The sequence below is a fragment of the Cynocephalus volans genome, chromosome 2 (genome assembly GCF_027409185.1).
Source record: "Cynocephalus volans isolate mCynVol1 chromosome 2, mCynVol1.pri, whole genome shotgun sequence".
NCBI lineage: Eukaryota > Metazoa > Chordata > Mammalia > Dermoptera > Cynocephalidae > Cynocephalus > Cynocephalus volans.
The window spans coordinates 45602386-45628704 of NC_084461.1; the positions used below are offsets into that span (position 1 = coordinate 45602386).

Here is a 26319-nt window from a genome sequence, read left to right on the forward strand (position 1 = left end):
ATGGATTAAAGATTTAAATGTAAGGCCCAAAACTATACAACTTCCAGAAGAAAAACAGGAGAAATGGTCTAGGAGTTAGGACAAGCCAATGATTTTACGAATGAGATCTCAAAAGCACAGGCAACAAAAGTAAAAATAAATAAATGGGATTATGTCAAATTAAAAAGCTTCTGCACAGCAAAGAGAACAATCAGCAGAACAAAAAGACAACCTACAGAATGGGAGAAAATATTTGCAAATTATGCATCCAACAAGGGGTTAATTTCCAGACTATACAAGCAATGCAAATAACTCAATAATACAAAATCAAACAACCTAATTTAAAAATGGGCAAGGGAACTCAATAGATATTTCTCAAAAGAAGACATACAAAAGGCCGACAGGTACATGAAAGAATGCTCAACATTACTAATCCTCAGATTAATACAAATCGAAGCCAACTTAAGACACTATCTCACCCCAGTCAAACTGGCCCTGATCAAAACGACAGAAAAAGACAAATGCTGGCAAGGGTGGTGGTGCTTTAAAGGAGTGGGGCTTTAAAGGAGTACTGTTGGTGGGGCTTTAAAGGAGTACAGTCATTATGGAAGACAGTATAAAGTTTCCTCAGACAACTACAGAAAGTACTACCACGTGACCCAGCAATCCCACTACTGAGTATATACCCCAAAAATGGAAAGCGTCATGTTGAAGGGATACCTGCACTGCAGTTTATTGCAGTTGATTGCAGTTCTTTGCACAGTAGCCAAGATATGCAACCAACTTAAATATCCATGGACAGATGATTGAATAAAGAAAATATACTATGTATACATAATGGAATACTACTCAGCTATAAAAAAAGAATGAAATTCTGCTATTTGCAGCAACATAGATGAGCTTGGAGAAAATTATGTTAAGTGAAATAAACCAGGCACAGAAAGAAAAATGTTGCATGTTCTCCCTAATATGTGGGAGCTGAAAAAAGAGAACAAAACATAACAAGCAAGCAAACAAACAAAAACAAATAAATAATAAGTTGGTGTTAAAAGGAGGGAGAAGAACTATGGTTATGAGAGGCAGGAAAGGAGAGGGGAGGAGGGATAGTGAGAGGCTGATTAATGCACCCAAAAGCACAGCAAGACAAGTAAAATAAGCAACAAAATGTCAAAAAGTGAGGAAAATGATGCCAAAGTATAGAGTTGGCTTTGATTTTTTCCTTTTTTTTTTTTTTAGAAATCAAAGGTGTCAATAGCCTAAAGTAATTTTTTATAATATGTGTTTTGTACGCTTCATAGTAACACATAAACTTATGAGACATACTAAAAATAGCAAGAAAGCAAAATATAAAGCCAGAGAAAACCACTCCACCACAAAGACAGTAACATGGGGAAAAGGAAAAAAAGAATCTACAAAACAACCAGAAAAAAAAAGAAAAAAAGTAAAATGGCAGTAATGAGTATATATCCACAATAATCCTAGATGTAAAATGATTAAGCACCCCAATTAAAAGAAACAGAGTGGCTGAATTGATTATAAGACAAGAACCAACAATATGCTGCCTACAAGAACACTTAATTGGTCAAGACACACATCAGATGAAAGTGAAGGGATGGAAAAAGATATTTCATGCAAATGGAAACCAAAAAGGAGAAGGAGTAGCTATACTGATATCAGGTAAAATAGACTCCAAGCCAAGGAAAGTAAAAATAGATAAGGAAGTCATTATATAATGATAAAGGGATCAGTTCAACAAGAGGATATAAAAATTCTATATAAATATGTGCCCAATTCCAAAGCACACAGTTATATAAAGCAATCACTGTTGGACCTAATGGAAGAGGTAGACACCAACACAACAATAGTTGAGGACTTTAATACCCCACTTTCAGAAAAGGACAGATCATCCAGACAGAAAATTAAACAGGAAACATGAACATTAATCTCTACTTTAGGCCAACTTGACCTAATGGACATTTATAGAACATTTCATCCAACAGCTGCAGAATATACATTATTTTCAGTGGCACACGGAACATTTTCTAGGATAGAATGTATGTCAAGACACAAAACAAGTCTCAAAAAATTTCTAAAAATCAAAATCACATCAATTACCTTGTCTAACCACAATGAAATAAAACTAGAAATCAACAAAAAAAAGGAGCACTATAAACCATACAAATACATGGAAATTAAACAAAATGCTCCTAAACAACAAATGAACAAAATAAAAAATTAAGAAGAAAGTTTAAAAATTCCTGGAGAAAAATGAAAATGAAAACACAACATTCCAAAACTTATGGATACAGCAAAAGCAGTTACAAGATGGAACTTTATAGAAATAAATGCCTGCATCAAAAAAGAATAAAAACTCTAAAGAAACAACTTAATGTTAAAACTCAAGGAGCTGGAAAAACATGAATAAATCAAACCTGAAATCAGTAGAAGGAGAGAAATAACAAAGATTAGAGCAGAAATAAATGAATTAGAGATTTAAAGAAAAATGCAAAATATCAGTGAAACAAAGAGTTTTCTGAAAAGATAAAATCGATCAAACTTTAGTTAGACTAATGAAGAGGTAAAGAGAGAAGACTCAAATAAATAAAATCAGAAATGAAAAAGGAGACATTATAACTGATACCACAGAAATACCAAAGATCATAAGAGACTACTACAAACAACTATACGCGAGCTAACTGGACAACCTAGAAGAAATAAATAAATTTCTGGACACATGCAACTTACCAAAGTTGAATCACAAAGAACTAGAAAACCTAAACAGACCAGTAATGAGCAATGAGATCAAAGCAGTAATAAAAAGTCTTCCAAGAAAGAAAACCTCAGGAGCAAATGGTTCACCGCCATGTTCTACCAAACATTTAAAGAACTAACACCAGTTCTTCTCAAACTCTCCCCCAAAACTGAAGAGGATGGAATACTTTCAAACTCATTCTATGAGGCCAGCACTACCCTCATACCTAAACTGGAAAAAAGACACGATGAAAAAGAAAACTACAGACCAATATCCCTAATGAACACAGATGTGAAGATCCTCAACAAAATACTAGCAAACAGAATCCAGCAACACATTAAAAAGATCATACACCATGATCAAGTGGAATTCATCTCAGGGATGCAAGGATGGTTCAACATATGCAAATCTATAAACATGATACATCACATCAACAGAATGAAGGAAAAAATACATATGATCATTTCAATAGCTGTAGGAAAAGTATTTGATAAGAACAAACACTGCTTCATGATAAAAACACTCAACAAATTAGGTACAGAACGAATGTAACTCAACACAACAAAGGCCATATATGACAAATCCATAGCCAATATCATACTGAATGGACAAAAATTGTAGGCCTTTCTTCTTAGATCACTCATATGTGGAATCTAAAAAAAGAAAAATGGTTTTCATAGAATTACAGAGTAGAATAATGGTACCAGGGTGGGGGTGTGGGGAGGACAGTGGTGGCCTAATGGGTACAAAACTATGCTATCTACCCAAAGTGAATCATTGTGCAGTATATCCATGTATTAAAATAAGATACCGTACCCCTGACAAATATGTACAAGTAAATGTTAAAATATTTTGAATTTTAAAAATGGGACCAAAAAAAGAAACTAATAATAGTCTATATACTCCAATTAAAAAACAAAGTTGTTACTCTGGATTTAAAAACAACAAAGATGACAACTATATCATGCTTAGGAGAGGTACACCTTAAACATATATAGTCACAGAAAGATTGAAAGTAGAAGGATAGAAAACTATATATTATGCAAATGCTAATAAAAAATAGCTGATAAAACTATACTAAAGTGAGAAAAAGTGGAATTTAAGACTAAGTGTGTTACTAGAGATGAAGAAGGATATTTCATAAGGGTAAAGGCATCAATAAAGCAAAGAGTTGCAGCAATTCTCAATTTGTATTTAACTAATATAACCTCAACATATATACAGCAAAAATAATAGAAACAAAAGAATAGACAAGTCCAAAACAATAAAGAAATATTTTAAATCATTTATAAGTCTAATGAAATTTTCAATCAAAGAAAACATAAAAATATGTTCTTCAAACACAGTTGACTTAATCTAGAGATAAAATAAAAATATTACAAGAAAATTTCTAAGTGTTCATAAATTAAACTATACCCTTCTAAATTAACCATGGCTTAAAGAAAAAAAGACACTGAAAGACATATATGAACTGAAAGAATGAGAAAAACTATATCAAGACTTTTGAGATGTAGCTAAATTTATCTCTGGACAGAAACAATTATATATACAGCAACAACTATATATACCAATATATAGAAGATATATATGGTATTGGCACATGGACCAGTGGAACAGGATAGAGAACCTAGAAAACAAACCAGGTACTTACAGCCAACTGATCTTTGACACAGGCACCAAGAACACGTATTAGGGAAAGGACAGCATCTTCAGTAAATGGTTGAGAAAACTGGATATCCACATGAAGAAGAATGAAACTAGACCCATACCTCTTGCCTTATATCAAAATCAATTCAAAATGGATTAAAGACTTATGTATGAGACCTGAAACTATAAAACTTCTAGAAGAAAACGGGAAACACATCAGAACGTAGGACTGGGCAAAGACTTTATGAAAAAGACCCCCAAAGCACAAGCAACAAAAGAAAAAACAAACAAAAGAAATTATATCAAACTAAAAAGCTTCTGCACAGCAAAGGAAACAATCAACAGAGTGAAAAAAATGGGAGAAAATATTTGCAAACTATACATCTGACAAGGGATTAATAACCAGAATAAAGAAGGATCTCAAATGACTTCACTATAAAAAAACAACAACAACCCCACAAATAATCCAATTTAAAAATGGGTGAGGGAGCTCAATAGACATTTTTCAAATGAAGATACAAATGGCCAACAGGTACGTGAAAAAAATGCTCGGCATCACTAAACATCAGGGAAATGTAAATCAAAACCACATTGAAATATCATCTCACCCCAGTTAGACAGGCTATTATCAAAATGACCGAGAATAACAAATGTTGGTGAGGATAGGGAGAAAAGGGAGCTCTCCTACACTGTTGGTGGGACTGTAAATTAGTACAGCCATTATGGAACAGAGTATGGAGGCTTCTCAAACAACTACAGATAGAACTGCCATCCAATCCAGCAATCCCACTTCTAGGTATGTACCCAAAGGAATGGAAATCCTTATGTCAAAGGGACACCTGCACTCTGATGCTCATCACAGCTCTATTTACAATAGCCAAGATTTGGAACCAACCTAAATGTCCATCGACTGGATGAGGAAAATGTAGTATATATACACAATGGGATACTACTCAGCTACTATTCTTCCATTTGTAGCAACATGGATGAGCTTGGAGAAAATTATGTTAAGTCAGCCAGGCACAGAAAGAGAAAGACCATATGTCCTAACTCATAAGTGGGAGCTGAGAAAGAAATGGAAGGAAGGAAGGAAGGAAGGAAGGAAGGAAGGAAGGAAGGAAGGAAGGAAGGAAGGAAGGAAGGAAGGAAGGAAGGAAGGAAGGAAGGAAGGAAGGAAGGAAGGAAGGAAGGAAGGAGGGAGGGAGGGAGGCAGGGAGGAAGGAAGAAAGAGAGAGAGAGAAAGAAAAAAAGAGAGAAAGAAAAGACCACAATAAAAATGTAAACTTTCAGAAGGAGAGAACAGACCTATATTACTAGAGGCGGGAATGGGGGAGGGGGAGGAGGATTAGGGAGTAATTGGGTAAGGGACACAGAGTAATCACAGTTTGCAATGATGAACATGCTAACAATATCAATCATTATATACTGTACACAAAATACCAGTCAACTCTGTACCCATAAATATGTATAACCAAAAGTAAATAAATAAATAATAATCATAAAAGAAATTAAACTATACCCTTCTAAATAACCCATGGCTTAAAGAAAAAAAAATGCTGAAAGACATATTTGAATTGAAAGAATGATAAAAAATGACAAAAGCAGAAAGATTTATTGTCCTATACCTATACACACATAGACACACACACACTCAAACACACACACACACAGACATTTATTTTAAAAGATAAAACCTTCTCATAAAATATTTTCAGGCCCTTCGATATCACAAGTAATTTTTTTCAAAGATTTAATTTTAAAAAAATTATACTTTTATAAAATAGCCCAGAGATTAGGAAAAAAGGAAATATTTTCCAGCTTTTTTTATGAGGCCAGCATAACATTGATGCCAAAACCGGAAAATCACATTGATAAAAGGGAAATCATAAGCCAAGCTTATTCGTGAATGTAGATGCAGATGTCTACACAAAATAACAGCAAAACAAATTAAGCAAGTAACCAAATTAAATTTACTTCTAGAATAATTCAGAAATATTATATTGCGATAATCTCAATAGATGCTTCAAATACATCTGATAAAGTTCAAAAATCATTAATTAAAAAAAGTCTTAGTGAACTAGGAATGGAAGCCAACTGCCTTATTCTGATAGATGGTGTCAAATACCACACTTACTGGCAATACTTACAGCAAATTTTGCACCTACCAATAAAATATCAAAAGCCTTTTTCCTAAGGGACAAAAAAGCAAGGATGGTACACTGCAGTGGAGAAAGGATAGCCTTTAAATAAACGGTGATGAGTCTATTCAGTATCCATATAAAAAAGAATAAAACTGAATCCCTACCCTATAAAAAATCATTTCCAGCTGCTTTGTAACTTTTCTAATCTTTTATTAAAATGGTAATATAGGAAATGTCCTCATCATTTTGAATCAGGCAAAGGTTTCTTAAACTGAACATTAAAATCAAAAAGTTTATTTTACTCAAAAGATGCCATTAGCAGTGTGAAAAGGTAAGCCATAAAGTGGGAGAAGATATTTGTCATGAACATATACGACAAATGACCTCCCACTTAGAATATATAAAGAACTCCTACAGATCAAATAATAATAAAAAGATACACAGCCCAATGTAAAAATGAACAAAAGATTCGATCACACATATTTAACAACACTTCATATTCATATGGCTAATAAACGCAGGAAACTATGTTCAATACCATTAGTCATCTGAACAAGAAAATTAAAATCACAATAAAATATCAAAACACACCCACCCATCAAAAATGCTAGTATTTAAAAACAATTAACAATAGAATGACAGAAGAATAAATTTGTTCAAATGCATTTTAAATGTATTAAAAATCTTAACATATTAAATCATATCTATTACAGCTTAATTTATATATACCCTACAACCCAGCAATTCCACTGCAATATGTGTACTTAACAGAAATGTATTCATACATTCTCCCAAAAGACAACTGCAAGAATGTTCATAGAAACAACAGTTATAATAGCCCCAAATTGGAAACAAAATTAACTGTAGAATGAATGAACAAATTTTGGTATATTCATACAATGGATGTGCTGTGCTGTACAATACAGTGACCACTTGCCATATATGTTCTTTAAATTTAAATTGATTAAAACTAAATAAAATTAAATTTCAGTGTCTTATTTACGCTAAACATATTTCAAGTGCACAACAGCACATGTGATTAGAGGCTACTATGTTGGACAGCAGAGATATATATAGAACATTTCCAGCATTACAGAAAATCTGATTGGACAGCACTGCTATATAGAGCAATGAAAATGAATTTGTTACGTACAACAATATGAATGACTCATACTCACATAGTTGAGTAAAACAATGCAGACACAAATGACTATATGCTGCATCATCCTGTGTATGCGTTAAGTTCAAACAGAACAAATGAACCTACTTCTTACAGTACTCAGGAGAGTGGTAACCACAGGGGGTGAGGCAGTTAGTGATAAGAAGAGAGTTGAGTGGATGGTGGTGGGGAGGGGCGTCTGGAATTCTTGTAATTATCAATTTCTTGAACTGGATCGTGGTTACACAGGTGTGCTCACTTTGTAAAAATTCGTCAATCTGTATACTTGCAGTTAGTATGCGCTTCTGAATATATGCTATGCTTCAATAAAAGTATCTGTAAAAATGATGTCTCTTGACTCTCTCCATTCACTATCTGTAAGGCAGTCAGCTGGCAATCTCATCCTTCCTTTGAGCTCTACCCCACCTTTTTCTCCCAGTTTTGTTAATTGAGTAATTTCTATTTTTTCAGAGTATGTAGTAGGTAGAATGTCACCTCAGACTCATTGAAGCTTGAATTGTGTACGCTAAGTTTTATGTATTAGAAACTTGGCCCCCACTGTGACTGTTGAGAGGGTGGAAAATCCTATCTTCCTAATTGAAAGGTGGGGTCTTGAAGAGGTGATTAGATTGCAGGACCATGCCACAGTGAATAGATTAATAAAGGTGGTCAGGGCGTGGTTCTCAGACCTTTAAAAGGAGAGTGCATGAGGAACTATCGCTCTCTCTGCTATGCCATTTTCTGCCATGTGAGTCCCCTGGGTCACTGTCACCACCACCAAGACCCTCACCAGATGTGTTCCCTAGACTTTGGATTTCCTAGTCCCTGAAACATAAACAATAAGTTTTATTTTCTTTATACATTACACAGTTCCATGTATTTTGTTATAAGCAACAGAAAAAGACTAATACAAAGAATTTTTATTCTATTTTGTCACCCTTATGTTCAGTTTAGTATTGGTCTTAATTCTAATACAAATTAATTATATTTATTTAAATATATTAGTTATATAAGTAATTCAATCTGTTTAAACATTTTCAGTATTCACCACCAGTCCTTTTACCAAAGTTTTCCCAATCATATCTTGGCTGGTTATAACTTCCCTTGCTGTTGATTCTTAAGGAATATCTCTGTACTAGTCCACTTTTGTTGTTAATAACAGAATACCTGAGACTGGGTAATTTATAAAGAAAATAAATTTATTTTTTACAGTTCTGGAGGTTGGGAAGTCTAAGATCAAGGGTGTGCATTTGGTGAGTGTCTTTTTGCTGGTGAGGACTCTCTGCTGAGTCCTGAGGCAGCACCGGGCACAACATGGCAAGGAGTCTCAGAGTGTTAGCTCAGATCTCTATTTCTTCTCTTACTATACCACTAACGCCCCACCCTCCTCACCTCATCTAATCCCCAAAGTCCCACCTCTCAAATATATATATATTTTTAAAGATGACTGGTAAGGGGATCTCAACCCTTGACTTGGTATTGCCAGTATCACGCTCTCCCAAGTGAGCCACAGGCCGGCCCCCACCTCTCAAATATAAGAGTGGAATTTCCCACTCTCTTAACTACTGTTACAGTGGGGATTAAGTTTCAACATGAATTTTGAAGGGGAAAAACATTCAAACAATAGCAATCTCATAAAACAATATCTACTGGATTCTTCCACATTAAAACCGTTTATAATTATAGGGCAGTTTGTTGACAAAATAATTAGTCAACATTTTATTTCCTTGAGAATTCTTTGTTTCTCCACAGTCTTCTGCAGACAAATATTTCCGTTGAGAAATCTGACTGCAAACTTTTTTTGCTTTCCCTTTTTTTAGGTAACAAAAGGATTTGTTTCTTCATCTTTAAATCCTATAATTTTACTGATATATCTCAGTGTTAATTATTCTGGGTCAATTTCCCTAGACATTAGTGTGCTATTTCAATATGTAGATTTAAGTCTTATTTTATTTCAGTATTTATTTTTTATTTTTATTTATTATTTCAGTAATTAACTTAGCTAGAGATTTAAATAAATATTTATTGTTTGTTTGGGTTTTCTCTTTGGAAACTTCAAGTATGTGTGTGCTGGATTTTCTTTTCCTGTTTATATTGTCACTTTTTTGTAATACTTTATTTATTTTCATTTTATATTCTCAATTTTTTCTTTCTTGTTTTGTTTCCTATGCCCCTTACTATGCTTTCCAAATTCTTCATTGTGTGCTTTATAACAGTGCTGAATTTTTTCCCTTTTATTTCTTTTCTAAGTTCTGTCAATTCTTATTCCATAACCTCCCTTATCTAGCTATTTTCTCCTGTTTTGTGGCCATGATTGTTTCTTTTTATCTTTTGAGCTTAAATTTACATGTAGTTATGTTTATATTTTTATCTGATTCAGGGTAACATTTTGGGGAGTGAGTTTTCATTGCCTATAGTAAAGTAACATTTGATAATTTTCACTTGTTTTGCCACAATTATTTTGTATGTCAGCAGAATTTCTTCCTTTTCTACTTACTCATATTTGAATAAAATCAATTTTCTCAAACTAAAGATGGAAGATTGCAGGGGTAGAACATTGGCCAGGGTTTCCAAGCTCCAAAACTGAAGGATTCTCTACTCTGCTGATGCAGAAGACTTAAATATGGTTCCTATGGGTGGCAACACTTCCTCTGCCTCTCCAAACCTGTCCTACTTTAAAAGAACTTCTATGATCAGCTCCAAAATCTGAGATTTCTTCGCATTTCTTGCTTTCAAAAGTAATGCATTCATTTGTAGAAGGTCTATTTTCCGGCACTTTTTAAGATTTGCAATGTCTGGACCTCCTGTGTACTTTTTAAGTCTTCTCTCTTATTCTTCCCACAGAGATTCTGCCTTGACCTATCTACCTAAGTTCTGTTCCTGTAATAACCATCTCAAGGTTAGGCCCTCTCCTTCTGAGCAGGAATATATTCTGGAGATATCTTGAGGTTAATCATGAGGTCCTCTCCACATTTCCTGTTCTTTATAACATCTTTGTAAATCTACAAACTGGCTTCAAGTCCTGCTTCAAGTTTGGCAATACTTACGTGCAGTTTCATAAGTCATTTTTTCTCTATCTCATAATTGTATTGAAACTATAGTATAACGTGCATGCATGTGTGTGTGCGTGTGTGTTTTATTTCCTTTATTGCTCTGTTCAGTTACCAAGAGAAGTGAGAAGATACAGAACTAAACTTCAGGAATACTATTATCTCTCTTATCTCACTGCTGGGAACATTTTCTTGGATGTTTCACATGAATTTTAAATGAGGCATGTTAAAAACTGTACTGATCTTCAGTCTAAGATTTTTCTTCTCCTTGAATTTCCTGTCTTGGTTAATGAAACTGTTATTCGTTCAGTTCCCCAAACTGGAAGTCTAGATATAATAGTAGATTTACTCTTTACTCTTTATCCAAACTAAATATTTCTCAAATGTTCTATCAACTTTATCTCTAAATATCACTACTAAATTCTATGTACTTTCCTTTTTTTCCAGTTTTTCCCTTCAGCCCCATCTTCCACACTATCTTCAAAGTATGCTATCTAAAATGCATATCTGGGATAACATCATTCACATTGACACGGCAAAGAAAGCTTTCCATAATCCAGGCTTTTACCTACCTCAGTCTCTTTGTCTCATTCACCATTGTGTTATTCCTATCATAATAAACTCCTGGCCAGGATATTTCAAAAACATTTTGCTTCTACTTTTACTACTCACTTTTCCTATTAAGGTCTTGTTCCCAGTCTGCTTGCATTATAAGAAATCACTTATCTTTATAACTCAGTTCAAGTCATACCTTGTGTAGCATTTCCAAATCATCCCAGATAGATATTACTATTTTTCTCACTTTGTTACCTGGTCAGCCTGTACAAGCTCTTCTTGACTTAAAGACTTTTGTAGGCCTCTTGAAAAAAACAATTTGAAAATAATGACAAATTATTCTCTTACTATGGTAAAAATGAGTTTTAAGTGGATTTCATATATTTAGGAAGAACACCTGAATAACAAATGTTGATTCTATTTATAATAATAATAAACTTACATACTGAAATTCTAAAGGTTATTAGGTTCTTTTGTTGAGGACACTCAAAATATAACCATAATTAAATCAGCCAATATAAAAGCAAATAGTCATAAATTCCTGTGAGCCATAAATGAATATTATCATCACTTATGTGTTATTATAATTAAAATTTTTCTAAATTCATTAAGTAAATATGTTAAGCTTTAAGTTAAACTAAGAGTAATATCTAAACTATGCAAATAAATTAGTTAAAAGAGAGAATTAAACATTTTTTTGACAATGTAACAATTCTAGCTATATGAATTTTCCATGTGTTAAATTTAATTAATTACTTAATTAAAACTAAATGTGATATCTACACACTTTATGCAAATAAATTAGTTAAAAGAGAATTATGTATATGCATACATTTTGACAATGTAACAATTTTTCCCTTTGCATTTGCTACCATGAAACATAGTAAATCATTTGCCACACTATTCCAAAATCTTCCTAACTTTACTTTTCTTGGGAATTAAATGAATAATGATTATGAATCATCTATACATACTGAAAGATGGCCAGTGTGATTGGTACAGCAGAAAAAACAGAAAATACAAGTGCAGAAAAGATAAAAGCAATGAACAAAGGTAATTTATAGCACTTTGTATCACATTTCCCAGGTCCGGCATCAATAGAATCACCTTGCTCATCTGTAGTCATTAATCCCTCTTTAATGCAAGAACAATTGTAGTACACCTAAGAATAATGAAGAAGAAGAAACAATCTTTCAGAAATATAGTCATGAAAAAAACCCCTCTTTTTATCATGAAATAAAAATTAAATCAATAAATGCAGGGAGACTGTTTTATTAATAAATAAACTTTAATTTATTAATAAATATCTTTACCTTAAATCTTATGTTAGTTTCCATGCTACTAATATAGGCCCACAATCCTCTGTTAACAATTTTTAAGTCCAGAGAACTCTGAAAACCAAAGAAAAGTTTTTTTGTATAACTAATTTTGTGACAAACTACGACCTAGAATATTGTAGAGCTACTTAATGTTTTCTCTTTATCTCTCTAAATGAGAATGTGTTGGTTCATAAATACTAACCCGTTTGATTACAGTTGCTGCTCTACTGAGTGTGACATGTAATAGGCAGATAATTTACTATATTTTCTTTTTAAATCCAATAATTGAGACATTCGAATCCAAAAGTTTTGGAGAAAGGCTTGTGAGCCTTTGCTATAAGCATTTCTCTGCCCAAATGTACTGCCCAAACTGAGAGAACATGATTAGTCTCCATGCAGTTACAAGTGCATAGCAATGGTAATGAAGGACACAGTGCTATCTTTAATCTTTATTGCTATTTAATATTTAATCTTTAGTGCTATCGTTATTTTTGTTACTTTTTGCTATAAAAATAACTCATTATCACTGAAAAAATAAGATATAGAAAATTGTAAAAAAATTAAATAGTCAAGATCCCAAATGCTGGCGTTATTTTAGGGTATTTTTTTAAAAAAATATATATTATGTTAAAAAAAAGAACAAGGCACATGAAAATGTGTATACCATGCTCCCAATTGTATACAAAAGTCTCTATACGCTTTTGTAAATATTTCTATTTCTGCAACGATGCACGAGAAAAGAAAGTAAAATTAGATGCTTCTGAATACGAACAGGGTATAGAGGGCTTGGAATAGAAAGGAAACACATTTAACAGTAAAGTTTGGAATGTTTGAATTACTTACCATGTACATTACTTCATTAAATAATGAGGTAAATTTAAAATAACATTTTAATGATTATTCATTCAACAAATATTTATTGAGCATCTGCAAAGTAACAGGCAGTAATCTAGATGCTGTAAATAACAGTGAATCAAAAGAGAAAAGTTCCTGACCTCATGGAGCATATAATCAAGTTTTTAACATACTTTTATGTTACACATATGCTTTTTTCTTATTTTTCTACTTTGAATAGTCATTTATAAAACTTCATACTACCCTTTCAAGTATAAATGTCACTATTTAGATCAACTCATTCCTTTAATTTGCCAATTTATTTCCTTTTTACTTTTTAAAGATTATTTAGATGTGTTATTTTCTTGGAATTGAGACTCATTATTGGAAACATTGCATCTAAAGGCATTAACATCTTAAAGTTTGTTATATATATATTTCTGAATTGCTTAAAAATATATTGGAAAAGTTAATAACACCAGTAAAATACAAGAGTATCTCTGTTAATTTGAGATATCAACATTTCTTTTAAAATTTATCAAATTTAAAAAGAGGAGTATCTCATTGTTGCTTTTATTTACATGTTTTAATTTTAGAGTTGAATGTTATTTTCATATTCTTATTGACTATTACTGTAATGGATTTATGTACACAATTTTAGTATAAAAATGTTAGACAAACAGTGGCATAACAAATCCAAGCTAGGGTCGGCCCGTGGCTCACTCGGGAGAGTGTGGTGCTGATAACACCAAAGCCACGGGTTCGGATCCCATATAGGGATGGCTGGTTGCTCACTGGCTGAGCGTGGTGCTGACAACACCAAGTCAAGGGTTAAGATCCCCTTACCGGTCATCTTTTAAAAAAAAAAAAAAAAAAAACAAATCCAAGCTATATGGGAGAACACTAAGAAAGTATACCTACAAGCCATTACCTACAGAGTGAAGAGGCGACTACTCAACTGCCATCACTGAAATTAAACAAAACAACAAATAAAGAAGAAAAGAAGCTCTATATTTGGTGGAATAATAAAACAACCTCAATCTTGATTAAAAATTTATGAGAAATGGTGTCAATGTAGTAAAATGTATTCCAAATGAAAAGATACAAATAAAATACACATACCTCTGTAGACTGAAGGTGTCTTGCAGAGTTCTCCAATAGGGGAACATGAATTCAAAAGCCAAGATATTCATTGAATCACTCCAGTGTGCTAGACATCTATAACTAACAATAATTTATTGCATGTTCTCAATTGGTTAGAAGAGGGGAGCTCAAATGTTCTCATCACAAAGAAATGATAAATTTTTATGATGATGGATATGCTAATTATCCTGAGAGGAGAATGGAAAGGTATTGGGACAGAAAAAGACATTTTAATAAAAAATTGTTGAAAACTTAAATTTGGTGAAAATGTAAATTCATTGATTCAAGAAGTTCTGTGAACTCCGAACAGGATAAATTCAAAGAAAACTGAAACTATATAGATCATAATCACACTGATAAAAAGCAAAATTGAAGAAAAAAATATTAAAAGCAGCTAAATAAAAAAATACATATTATATAAAAGTGAAATCAATTATTTAAATCACTACAGATTTTGCATCAGAATCCATGGAGGCCAGAAGACAGAAGCAGCATTTTTCAAGTGCTGAAAGAAAATAACTATCAGTCCAGAATTTGATGTCCAGTGAAAAGAGCCTTCAGGAATTAAGGAAAAATAATGATATTTTAAATTGAAGAAATACTAAGAGAATGTCACCAACTGACCTGCTTTACAAGAAATGTCAAAATAAGTTCTTCAAACTTAAGGCAAATGTTGATACTGGGGGAAACCAGGATCTTCATGAATGATGAATATTAAATAAAAGAGTGCTTTTATTTTCTTAAGATATTTAGAATATGTCATTGTTTCTTAAACAAATCATAACACTATCTACCAGAAATTTCAATGCATATAGCTGTAAAAGATATTACAGTGACAACATAAAGGTTACTGGGGAGGTGTAAAGGTACTTATACTGTACAAGATTTTTGCATTACTTGATGTGGCACAATATTAGCTCTAAATAGACTGAGGTATGCATATTGTAATCCCAAGAGTCATCAATTAAAAAATTTTTTAAAGATATAACAAAATGCTAAAAGTTATATTGAAATAAAACAGCAAAATATATTCAATTCTAATAATAAAAATGGCAGGTAGATATAAATCCAGCCATATCAATGATTAAATTAAATGTTAGTAGTCTAAGATGGTACTCTGAGATTCCCTCCCGCTATTACACAAAGCCTGCATAATCCCTGGGATTATGAATTGATGGATTTTACTTTTGTTACTAAGTCACGTTATATGGCATAGTTGACTTTAGGAAAGAGAGATTATTTTGGGTAAACCTTCCCTAATTAGATGAGCCTTAAAATGTACTGGGTTCTTCCTGAAGTCAGAGTTCAAAGCATGAGACATAAGAAAGATTCTCTATTTGTTAGCCTTGAAGATGAAGGAGACGATTTGCAAAATTTATTAAGCATCAAATGTTACCACGCAATTTGAGCAACTATTTTGTAGCTTATTCCTATCACTGTTATTCATTATAAATCAATTATTTCTCAGGGAAATGTAAGAAAATTCTAGACAGTTTCGTAAAACAAAAAGAAAGTCCCGAAAAGCGATTCCCCAGAAAAGAAAAGAGGGTTGAAGCCATACGGCGAATGGCCTGTTTAGCTCTTGAAAATATTATGGGATCAAAACATCAAGGTCAAATAGTTCTGCTTTAGACTGTGATAACATGGTGAGCATTTTTAAAAATTGTTTATTTATTTCGAAATAAAATGGAGGAGAGGAAGTAGGTAAGATATAGATAAAGCAAGATTTTCCGTAAGTTAATAAATTGTTGCAGATGGTAGTTGGTACATGGGAGTTCATTATACTTTTCTATTTCATTTAAAACATTCCACACTAACATATTTAAAAGATTTTAAGCATAATTTTCAATATATAATATAACATTTGAGAAGAAAGAATTTTTAAGAAGATATTACCTTTTTTATATTAATGTTCTATTAAAATCTAAATATATATTGTTAAATTATAGACCAGGGAACACATTACTATGAGGAACTAAATTAAAGTTGGTCAGATGTTCTAATTTCTTATGATGAAATGATCTGTGTATAATAGAGAAAAATATTGGGGCTGGCCCGTTAGCTCAGTTGGTTACAGCATGGTGCTGATGACACCAAGGTCCAGGGTTTGATCCCTGCACCTGCCAGTCGCAAAAAAAAAAAAAAAAAAAAAAAGAACAGTATTATGTAGGTGTATAACTAATAAAGGATTTTATCACCTATTAAGGGAGGTGGCATAATGTCTGTCTATGAATCAGGAAACATACCCTTTTGTTGCTCTCTCCACTTCACAAAGACTAGCCAGGGAAAGTCAAACAGAATTTTTAAAGTGTGGTCCATTCTTCTATACCACTTAAAAGATAAAATCTGGAGTAGATAGTCCATTATCTAGTTAAAAGTTTATGTATGCAACTTTGGATAAAAAAAAAAAAATTAATTCAGAGCCAAACAAGTAGTAAAGTGATCGGCTACTGGTCATGAAAAAATAAAAATTGTTCGGAGCATAGTAGAAGGCCCAGGGAAACGAGATTTCTGATGGTAATGGTCCCAAAGATGAGCAAATAGAGTTTCAAAATGGTCCCAATTCATGTAAATGCCAGAGGACAAACAGAAATGATATATATACAATTTCACATCACTTTTATTACTGCCATATGAATCGTCTCTAACTTTCTTACTTTTCTGTAATGTCCAATATGCTTATAAAGGCTTTGTGTGCTTATAAAGGCCTTGTGTGTATGGTGAGTTCTGGTGAAAAATGAAAAGACTAACTTCTATGACCGAGTTAATGTGGGGCAGAAAACAAGAGACAGCAAGAAGGTATAGAGTAGACATTTTGAATTTCACAGAAGGAAAAAACTAAATGAAAAGTGACGAGAGTGTAGTACTGTGTGTGAAATATTGTGGTTCAAGGTTTTGGGAGATTGGGTGCTGCTGAAAAGTAGCATAGAACTAAGACAAACTACATAAATGAAAGACAACTTTCAACTTTGCTATGGCAAGAGCTAGATGGTAGTTACCTACTACTTTAAAACCAGGAAATCGGGATGATATAATATTTGTAGGCATGTCTGAATATAGGATATCTCTTCCACTCCCAGTTCCCATAAGCCCTTTGTATTGTAACAACATAAAATAAATTTTCTTTTCTTGTTTTTAAAATTAAAAGAGGAAAGAAAAAGAACCTGGTATAAAGACAGGAGTAAAATATAAACACCATCTATAAGTTGAACATCTTACTAGAAAGGAACACATTAAAAATTAATTACCTTTTGTCCATGCAATGTTTTAGAATGTTTGCAGCCTGCAAAGCAGGGAGAAAAATATTCAATATCATCTCTTCCACATATAGAAGAATATAATGAAGATGAGCATTTACATTTCTCATTGCAAGGAGCTGTGAGGTTTCCCAACTGCCCTGTTCTGTAAAACCAAGATTGAATGTAATTACAATTGTTTTATAATAAATAATGTGTACATCAAGAAATTAATGAGATCCATAAAAATATGCTTATTGAAATAAGTTCTTTTATAACAGCTTTACTGAGGTATAACTCATATACAATAAAGAGTACATATTTAGATTGTGCCAGAATTTTAGGCTCCAAAAAGACAAATTTCCATTGAGGTATTTTATGTAAGTTGAGTGCAATTAAAACTAGGTTGATTCATACTAAATGGCAGCCAGGCAAAACCCAAATGCCTGATTCTTAATGATTCAGGTTCTTATTCTGTATCTAAACTTTATTTATAGACTCATAAATAAATAATTTTAAAATGTTAGAATTTGGAGTGGGTTATTGCTCTAGAATTATAGAATATGACAGGCAAATAAATCCAATAATGAATGGCTTTTATCATTATTTTAGGAATGTAACGGATATCTACATAGGGTGACAATATTCTTTTGTTTGCCTGGGACAGTCCCAGTTGATGCCTTGTGTGCTGTCATAATTATTAGTAGAATGTTTAACTCTCAAAAATGTCCAGGATTGAATGATGAATAATACGTTTCCATTTGTTTTAAATTTAGTCACTAACCATTGTAGTAACGTAATCACTTGACTTTGTGATAAACTGTCATACAAAAAATAAATAAATAAATCACAAACATTTAAGAAGAGATATAGTGAAAAGAACTCTAGACCAAGAATCAATAAACTCTAGATTTTAGTCTTGGATACACCCACTAAATAGTTATTTTCTTGATTTTTCATTTATTATGTAAAGAAATTGGACTAAATAATTAGAAATGTTCTTTTCTAGAACTGGAGATCACACTATTACAAGTCTTTAATTCAAGTTTATGGGAAAACATTAGCAAGCAAGGAATTCAAAATCATAATAAGGATTTCATAGTCACTTTAACTACAGTCTAGGTATATTGTCTCCAACCCCATATATAAATACTATGAACTTTGTCCTTTGTGTTCATGCTTTGATAACAATTTTAATGAAAAGGAATAAGTAAAATGAAATTGCTGTGTATCTTGCTTTTGACATCAGACAGAGTAAAAAGAATTTTGGAAAAAGATGGTGAATAAATGTTTGTAGCAAATCTACTTCAAACTCTGTTCTTTCCTCTTCCATACTAGAGATACCTGCTTTTTCACTTGGTACATGGCTGCCTAGAAAAAGTACTTTTCCATACTAAACATATAGTGTGGCCATATGTCTAAGACCTGGTCAACTATGTAAAGCAGAGTGTACTAGCTCTTAATGATTTCTTTCTTGTTATATAATAGCTGGAGAGGAGAAATAATGCTTTGATCTCTAACAGCCAGCCATCTTAAGTCATGAAGTGATGGTAGTAATTAAAACAACACATGGTACAGCCATAAGACTGAAAGAACATGGTTCTTTGATACCACACATGCTCCAGCCTCTAACTCTGATACTCCAGCCTCTAACTTTCTGCAGCTTTCATGAAGAGAGAGAAAAGCAAAATGAAATTCTATGTTATTCAAGCCATTCTTTTTTATTTCTGTTACTTGTAGCCAAGCTAAATATGTTATACCTCTGAGAGTAGGAAAGATTGGTTATATCTAAGTGTATTAGGATTCTCTAGAGAGACAGAGTCAGTAGGATACATTATAACTATATGAGAGGGATTTATTAGGGAGATTAGCTCACATGACTATGAAGGAAAGTTCCACAATAGGCTGTCTATAAACTGTATGCCAGTAGCGTGGCTCAGTCCAAGTCCAAGGCCTCAAAACCAGGGAAGCTGATGGTGTAAGAAGAAGCTTGGTGTAAGCTCTGGAACCCAAAAGCTGAAGTCTCAAGCTCTGATGTCCATGGACAGGAGAGAAGAGTGTACCCCAGCTCCAGCAGATCAAGAGAGAGCTTCACCTCTTTCCTGTCTTTTGTTTTCTCTGAACCCCCAGTGGGTTGGATGGTTCCCATCCACATTGAGGGTGGGTATTTCCCACCCAATCCAATCAGACTCTCATACTGATCTCTGCTGGAAACACCCTCACGGACACACCTAAAAAGATTGCTTTACCAGGTTTCTCAGCATTCCTTCATCTAACCAAGTTGAAACCTAAAATTAACCTTCACACTAAGTATTACAACCTTTTTGTTCTAATGATGAAATATTGCAAGCATTCACAAAAGAATAGAGAATACAGAACACCCATATATCCAACCCTCAATTTTCTTAGATCTTAAGTAGAAAACCCCTGTGTACCTCTCCCTATCCCTTTTTTTGCTCTTCCACTCAACAGTAAATATTCTTCTGAATTTAATGTTATAGATTTGAATTTATGGTGCAAATTTAATGTAATCAAATATATCGATCTTTTCATTTAAAAATTTTAGTGTTTTGTGTCTTTAAGAAATCTCATCCTACAGTAAGGTCAAAAAACAATTTTTCCTCTGTTTTTTCCTGAACGTTTAAAGTTTCATTTTCACTCTTAGGTCTTTTATAAGCTGCAGTGAAATTGTTGTGTACTGTGGGTGGCTGAAATCTGTTGTTGTTATTGTTTTTCCTGTTGGATTAGTCAATGCCCTGGTACTATTTTTTGAAAAACTCAGGCTTCCTCACAGATTTCTAAATTTTTTATTCTAAATTATTTTTTCTAAATTTTTCATAAATCAAATTTCCAAGTTTTCATGGATGTATTTCTGGGCTCTTTATTTTGAAGTCTTTGTTCATCTCTGCAATTAAGAATATACTGCCTTAATTGTTGTGTATTTACAATAAATTTTAATATCAAGTAGGGAATTGCTCCACGTTGGTCTTCTTTTTAGGAAGTGTATTATTCATTCTTGGTCTTTTGCCCTTCCAAATGACTGTGGAAAATAAGCTTTCAAGATCCATGAAAAATTCTATTAAGATTTTCATTAGAATTGCAAGAAATTTATGTTAATTTATAGGAAAGTGACAGCTTTATAATAGTCTTCCAATATATGAGTATCCTATAGCTTTCGATTTATTTAGGTATCATTTTATGCATATCAGTGAAGTTTTACTTTCTTTCATAAAGATTTTGTACATCTTTGATAGTTTTATTTCTAGATACTTTATCATTATGTTAATTTTCCATCAAAATTATTTTATAAATATTATATTTTGTTTCCTTTGTTTGTTGCTAGAGTGAAGGAACAGTTCATGCTTATTTTGTGTTTTTGTATCCAGAGATTTTCAACTGATGTATTATTAATTCTCCAATTGTAGATTCTCATGAATTTTTTACAAGCAAAATTATATTTTTGAAGAATAATGAAAGTTTTCTCTTTCCAATATTTATAACTTTTATGAACAATACGTGTGTTACTGCAATGACTAAGCATTCAATATAAGGTTGAATAAAAGTAATAAAACTCATCTTCTTCCTATCATTGAGTTAGAAAGACTATGTTAAATAGAAGTGATGAAAGTGGGCATTCTCATCTTGTTCCAGATCTTAAAGGAAAAGCTTTTACCCATCATTGAGTGTGATGTTGGCTATGGGATTGTTGTAAATGGCCTTTATTGTCTAGAGGTACATTTCTTCTATGCCTAATTTGTTGAGTTTTTTTTCATAAAATAATTTTATCAAATAATTTTTCTGCATCCATAGAGATAATTTTATGGTTTTTGTCCTTCATTCTGTTAATATGGTGTATCACATTTACTGATTTACATATATTAAACCATCCTTGCATTTCAGAGATATATTCCACTTGATCATAGAGAATGATACTTTTAATGTGCTGTTGAATTTAGTTTGCTAGTACTTTGTTAAGGATTTTTGCATAAGTTCATAAGGGATACTGGCCAGTAATTTTCTTTTCTTGTAGTGTCCTTTACTTGCTTTGGCATCAGGATTATGCTAGCCTTATAAAATGAGTTCGAAAGTATTCCCTCTTCTTCAATTTTTTGACAGAGTTTGAGAATAATTGGTATTTGTTCTTTTTTAAATATTTGGTAGAATTCTGGTGTGAAGCCATCTGATCCTGGGCTTTTCTTTGACAGGAGATTTTTTATTGTTGATTCAGTTTCCTTACTCTTTATTGGTCTGTTCAGATATTCTATTTGTTGATAAATTGTATGTATCAAAGAATTCATCCATTTCTTCTAGGTTATCAGTTTTTTTGGTGTGTAATTGTTCATTATAGTCACTTATGATCCTTTGTATTTCTGTGGTACCAGTTGTAACAACTCTTTCACTTCTGACTTAATTTGACTCTTCTGTCTTTCCTTCTTAGTCTGGCTAAAGGTTTGTCAATTTTGTTTATCTTTTCAAAGATCCAAGTCTTAGTTTTGCTGATTTTAGTTTAGTTTCTACTGTCTTTCTATTCTGTATTTCTGCTCTGATCTTTATTTCCTTCCTTCTACATACTTTGAGCTTAGTTTGTTCTTCCGTTTCTAGTTCCTTGAGGTGTAATGTTAAGTTGCTTATTTGATACAGGCACTTATTGCTATAAACTTGCCTCTTAGAACTTCTTTTGCTGCATCTCATAAGTTTTGGTATGCTGTGTTTCCACTTTCATTTGTCTGAAGATATTTTTTAATTCCCTCTTCAATTTCTTCTTTGACCCTTAGTTGTTCAAGAACATGTTACTTAATTTCCATGTATTTGTAAACTTTCCAGAGTTCCTCCTGTTATTGATTTCTAGTTTTGTTCCATTATGGTTATAAAAATACTTGATGTGATTTCAGTCTTAAAATTGTCAAGACTTGTTTTGTGGCCTAACAAATGACCTGTCCTGGAGAATGTTCTGTGAGCACTTAAGAAGAACATGTATTCTATTGCTGTTGGGCCAATTTTGTTGCATCTGTTAGGTCCATTTGGTCTAAGGTGTTGTTCAAGTTCACTGTTTCCTTACTGATTTTCTGTATGAATAATCTATCCATTGTTGAAAGTGGAGTATTTAAATTCTCTATCATTATTGTATTTTGATCTATCTCACCTTTCATATCTGTTAATATTTGCTTTATACATTTAGGTGCTCCAATGTTGGGTGTACATATATTTAAAATTGTTATATTCTCTTGATAAATTGACCATTTTATTATTATAGAAAGACCTTCTTTGTATCTTTTCACCATTTTGTCTGATATAAGTATAGCCACCCTTGCTCTGTTTTGCTTATCATTTGCTTGGAATACCTTTTTCCATCCCTCACTCTACGTGTGCCCTTAAAGTTAAAGTAAGTCTCTTGTAGGCAGTTTATGAGTTGGATCTTGTTTTTTCTTTTTTCATCCATTTAGCTACTCTGTGTTTTTGATTGGAGACTTTAAACCATTTGTATTTAGAGTAATTATTGATAGGTAAGGACTTACTACTGGCATTTTGTTGATTTTTATTTGGCATATTGTTAAGTAATATTTTAATTTTTGTTAAGTTTTTGACTATTTTGTACTTTTTTTGTTCCTTTCTTCCAATCTTGTTATCTTTCTTTGTGATTTTTGTATTTTTCTGTCTCTTTTTCTTTTAGTATGTCTACTAAAGGTTTTTTCTTTATGGTTACCATGAAGCTTACATAAAACTTCTTATAGTCATAATATCCTAGTTTAAGCTAATAGCACCTTAACTTCAATTCCATCAAAAGATTCTACACTTACACTTCTCTCCCACAAACACATTTTTTGCTGTTGATTTTGTACCTTACATCTACTTATATTGTGTATCTGTTAACCAATTTTTTATAGTTATAGTTGTTTTTAATATTTACTTGTCTTTTAACTCTTATACTAGATTTAGAGTTACACACCATCTTTACAGTATTAGACCATTCTCAATTTGACTTTTTATTTGCCTTAAGCAGTAAATTTTACACTTTTATATGTTTTCTTATTGTTACTAATTGTCCTTTCATTTCAACTCAAAGAATTTCCTTTAGCATTTCTTATAAGTCTGGTCTCATGGTGATGAACTCCCTCAGTTTTCCTTTGCCTTGTAATGTCTTTATCTCTCCTCCATTACCAAAGAACAGCTTTGAAGTGTGTGGTATCCTTGCTTGGAATTTTATTTTTTCCTTTAGCACTTTGAATGTTATCCCTCCCTCCTGGCTAGCCAAGTTTCCATTGAGCAGTCTGATGATAGCCTTATTCTCTCTTGCTGCTTTCAGGACTCTGATTTTAGACAATTTCATTATAATGTGTCTTGTACTATTCCTCTTTGAATTGATCTTGCTTGGAGTTCTTTCTGATTCCTGAAACTGTATGAACATAACTCTCCCAAGATTTGGGAAGGTTTCAGACAGCATTTCTTTAAATAAGCTTTCTGCCCCATCTCTCTCTTCTCCATCTGGTACTCCCATAATGTATATATTCATACATTTGATGTTGTTCCATATGTCCCTTGTGCTTTCTTTATTCTTTTTCAGTCTTTTTTCTTTTTGCTCCTCTAATTGGGTAATTTTAAAAGATCTGTCTCTGAATTGACTAATTCTTCTGTATGATTAAGTCTACTGTTAAAATTCTCTATTGGGTTTTTCATTTCTGTCATTATATTCTTCTGCTCCAGTTTTTTAATGGTTTCTATTCCTTTATTTATATTATATAATAATAATAATTTCTTATATATATAAAATCTCTGGTATATCACCTAGAAGTAGATAGATTTATATATATATATGGATATATATAAAAATATACAGTGATATATGTGTGTATATATACATATACATATATATATAGTGTGTGTGTGATATTTTACCACTTCTCTTAAAGTGTAGAAACCTTACAACCATATAGGTGATTTTACTTCCCCCTTTAAGTTATAGTTGTCATATGTATTATATTTGCATTCTTTGAAAACCACACCAGAAAATGTTATAACTTTTGCTTTCAACATTCATATATATCTTAAACTTAAGGTGAATCAGCCTATTTACTCATATATTTATCATTTCTTTTATTCTTCCCTCATCCTTTAAGTTCTAAGTTTTCCTTTTATATCATCTCTCTTCAGACTGAAGAGATCCCTTTATCATTTCTTTTAGAGCTCTGTTTTGTCTCACAGTTTGAGAGCATGTTCTTGGTCTGCCTTGTAATTTTTTAAAAAACCAAACTAACAAAAAAAACAAACAAAACCCCCCCCAAAAAACAAAAACAAAACAACAACAACAAAAAAAAAACAAGGCCTCTTCCTAAGACATTTTACAGCTTTGGGTGATATTATTTTTCTCTACCAGAAAGAGTGTTGTATGTATGACCCCTCTGATCCAGTTAGAGACCAAATTAACTCTTGGCTAGGCTATAGTACTTTAGGAAAAACTTTATACTTAAGTCTTAGCCTTACATAGATACCAGTTGAGATCATGTAGTGTTCACTAGGGTTCCTCCACCCAGTACATTCTAACTCCTATCTACAGAGCATCACAATACTGCTGAAAGTCTTCTCTGCCTTATATGAGTTTCTGCTTGATTTTACCTTCCTAGCTTCATAATTCAAAAAATATATTGAATACAAACCTAACAGACTGTTTTATCATTGTTATATTTTTCTTTTCTCTGATATTCTGGCATCTCTGTATCCTAATTTTTGTTTCTTTAGGCTCATACATCTGTCAAAATATTAAAATATTTTGTTGGTTTCCTGTCATATTACTAGATGCTTTTTGCCCAAACCCTTTGCCCAATGGAGTTTGCCCTTCTCCAGGATTTTGGCCTTTAAATTCCTAGTTGCCTGAACAATTCTCTGATACCTTTGAAGAACTTTAAACTTTATTCAGCTTTTCTAATTGTTATAAGTGGGAGCGCCAGTCTGCCATAAGCTCCTTGGTTGTAGCTGGAAGTAGAAGTCTTATTCTCTTTACTTATTTTACTAGCTCAGTCCTTTGGTTTCCAATTCCCGTTTTGTCCCTGGTTTTTAATATCAATCTCTGCCCAGTTCTTTGAATTTTTGCACATTTTGCTTAAGGGAGATATTACCCATGTATACTTTCATGTGTATTAGAAGGAAAACAAACTCATTCAGGGACACAAGGTAAGACTGACTTTGTACAGACCAGTAATACCATCTTCAGTCAGTATCCAGTGTAATACAGAATTTTACTTCTAGTTTCTGAATCATTTCAATGTGTTTTTTCTTTAGTACTTTATGAATGTATGAACAGCAAGATATTATTATAATATTTGTGCCCTTAAAATGAAAGGTGAAACTATGCCTTATATATATTTAACATGTCCAGTAATTTGAAGAATGATAAAAACATATAAAGGCTATTGCAAAAATAATTACTAATTGACTAAGAAATATGCTGTCCAATTTTGGTGTAAAAATCTATTATACAAGATTATATTTACCTATCATAATTTTCATTG

At 32.4% G+C, this 26319-nt stretch overlaps 1 protein-coding gene across 1 annotated transcript in view; it reads right to left on the bottom strand.

Moving 5' to 3' along the window:
• LOC134370492 (uncharacterized) overlaps positions 1-26319 on the bottom strand; it is a 90652-nt gene that overhangs the window by 23020 nt on the left and 41313 nt on the right. Inside the window, exons 6-8 of the mRNA XM_063087593.1 lie at positions 17828-17981; positions 12258-12445; positions 6513-6568 (exon numbers count right to left, since the gene is read on the bottom strand). Coding sequence (XP_062943663.1) covers positions 6513-6568; positions 12258-12445; positions 17828-17981 — 398 coding nt within the window. The remainder of the gene's footprint in view (positions 1-6512; positions 6569-12257; positions 12446-17827; positions 17982-26319) is intronic.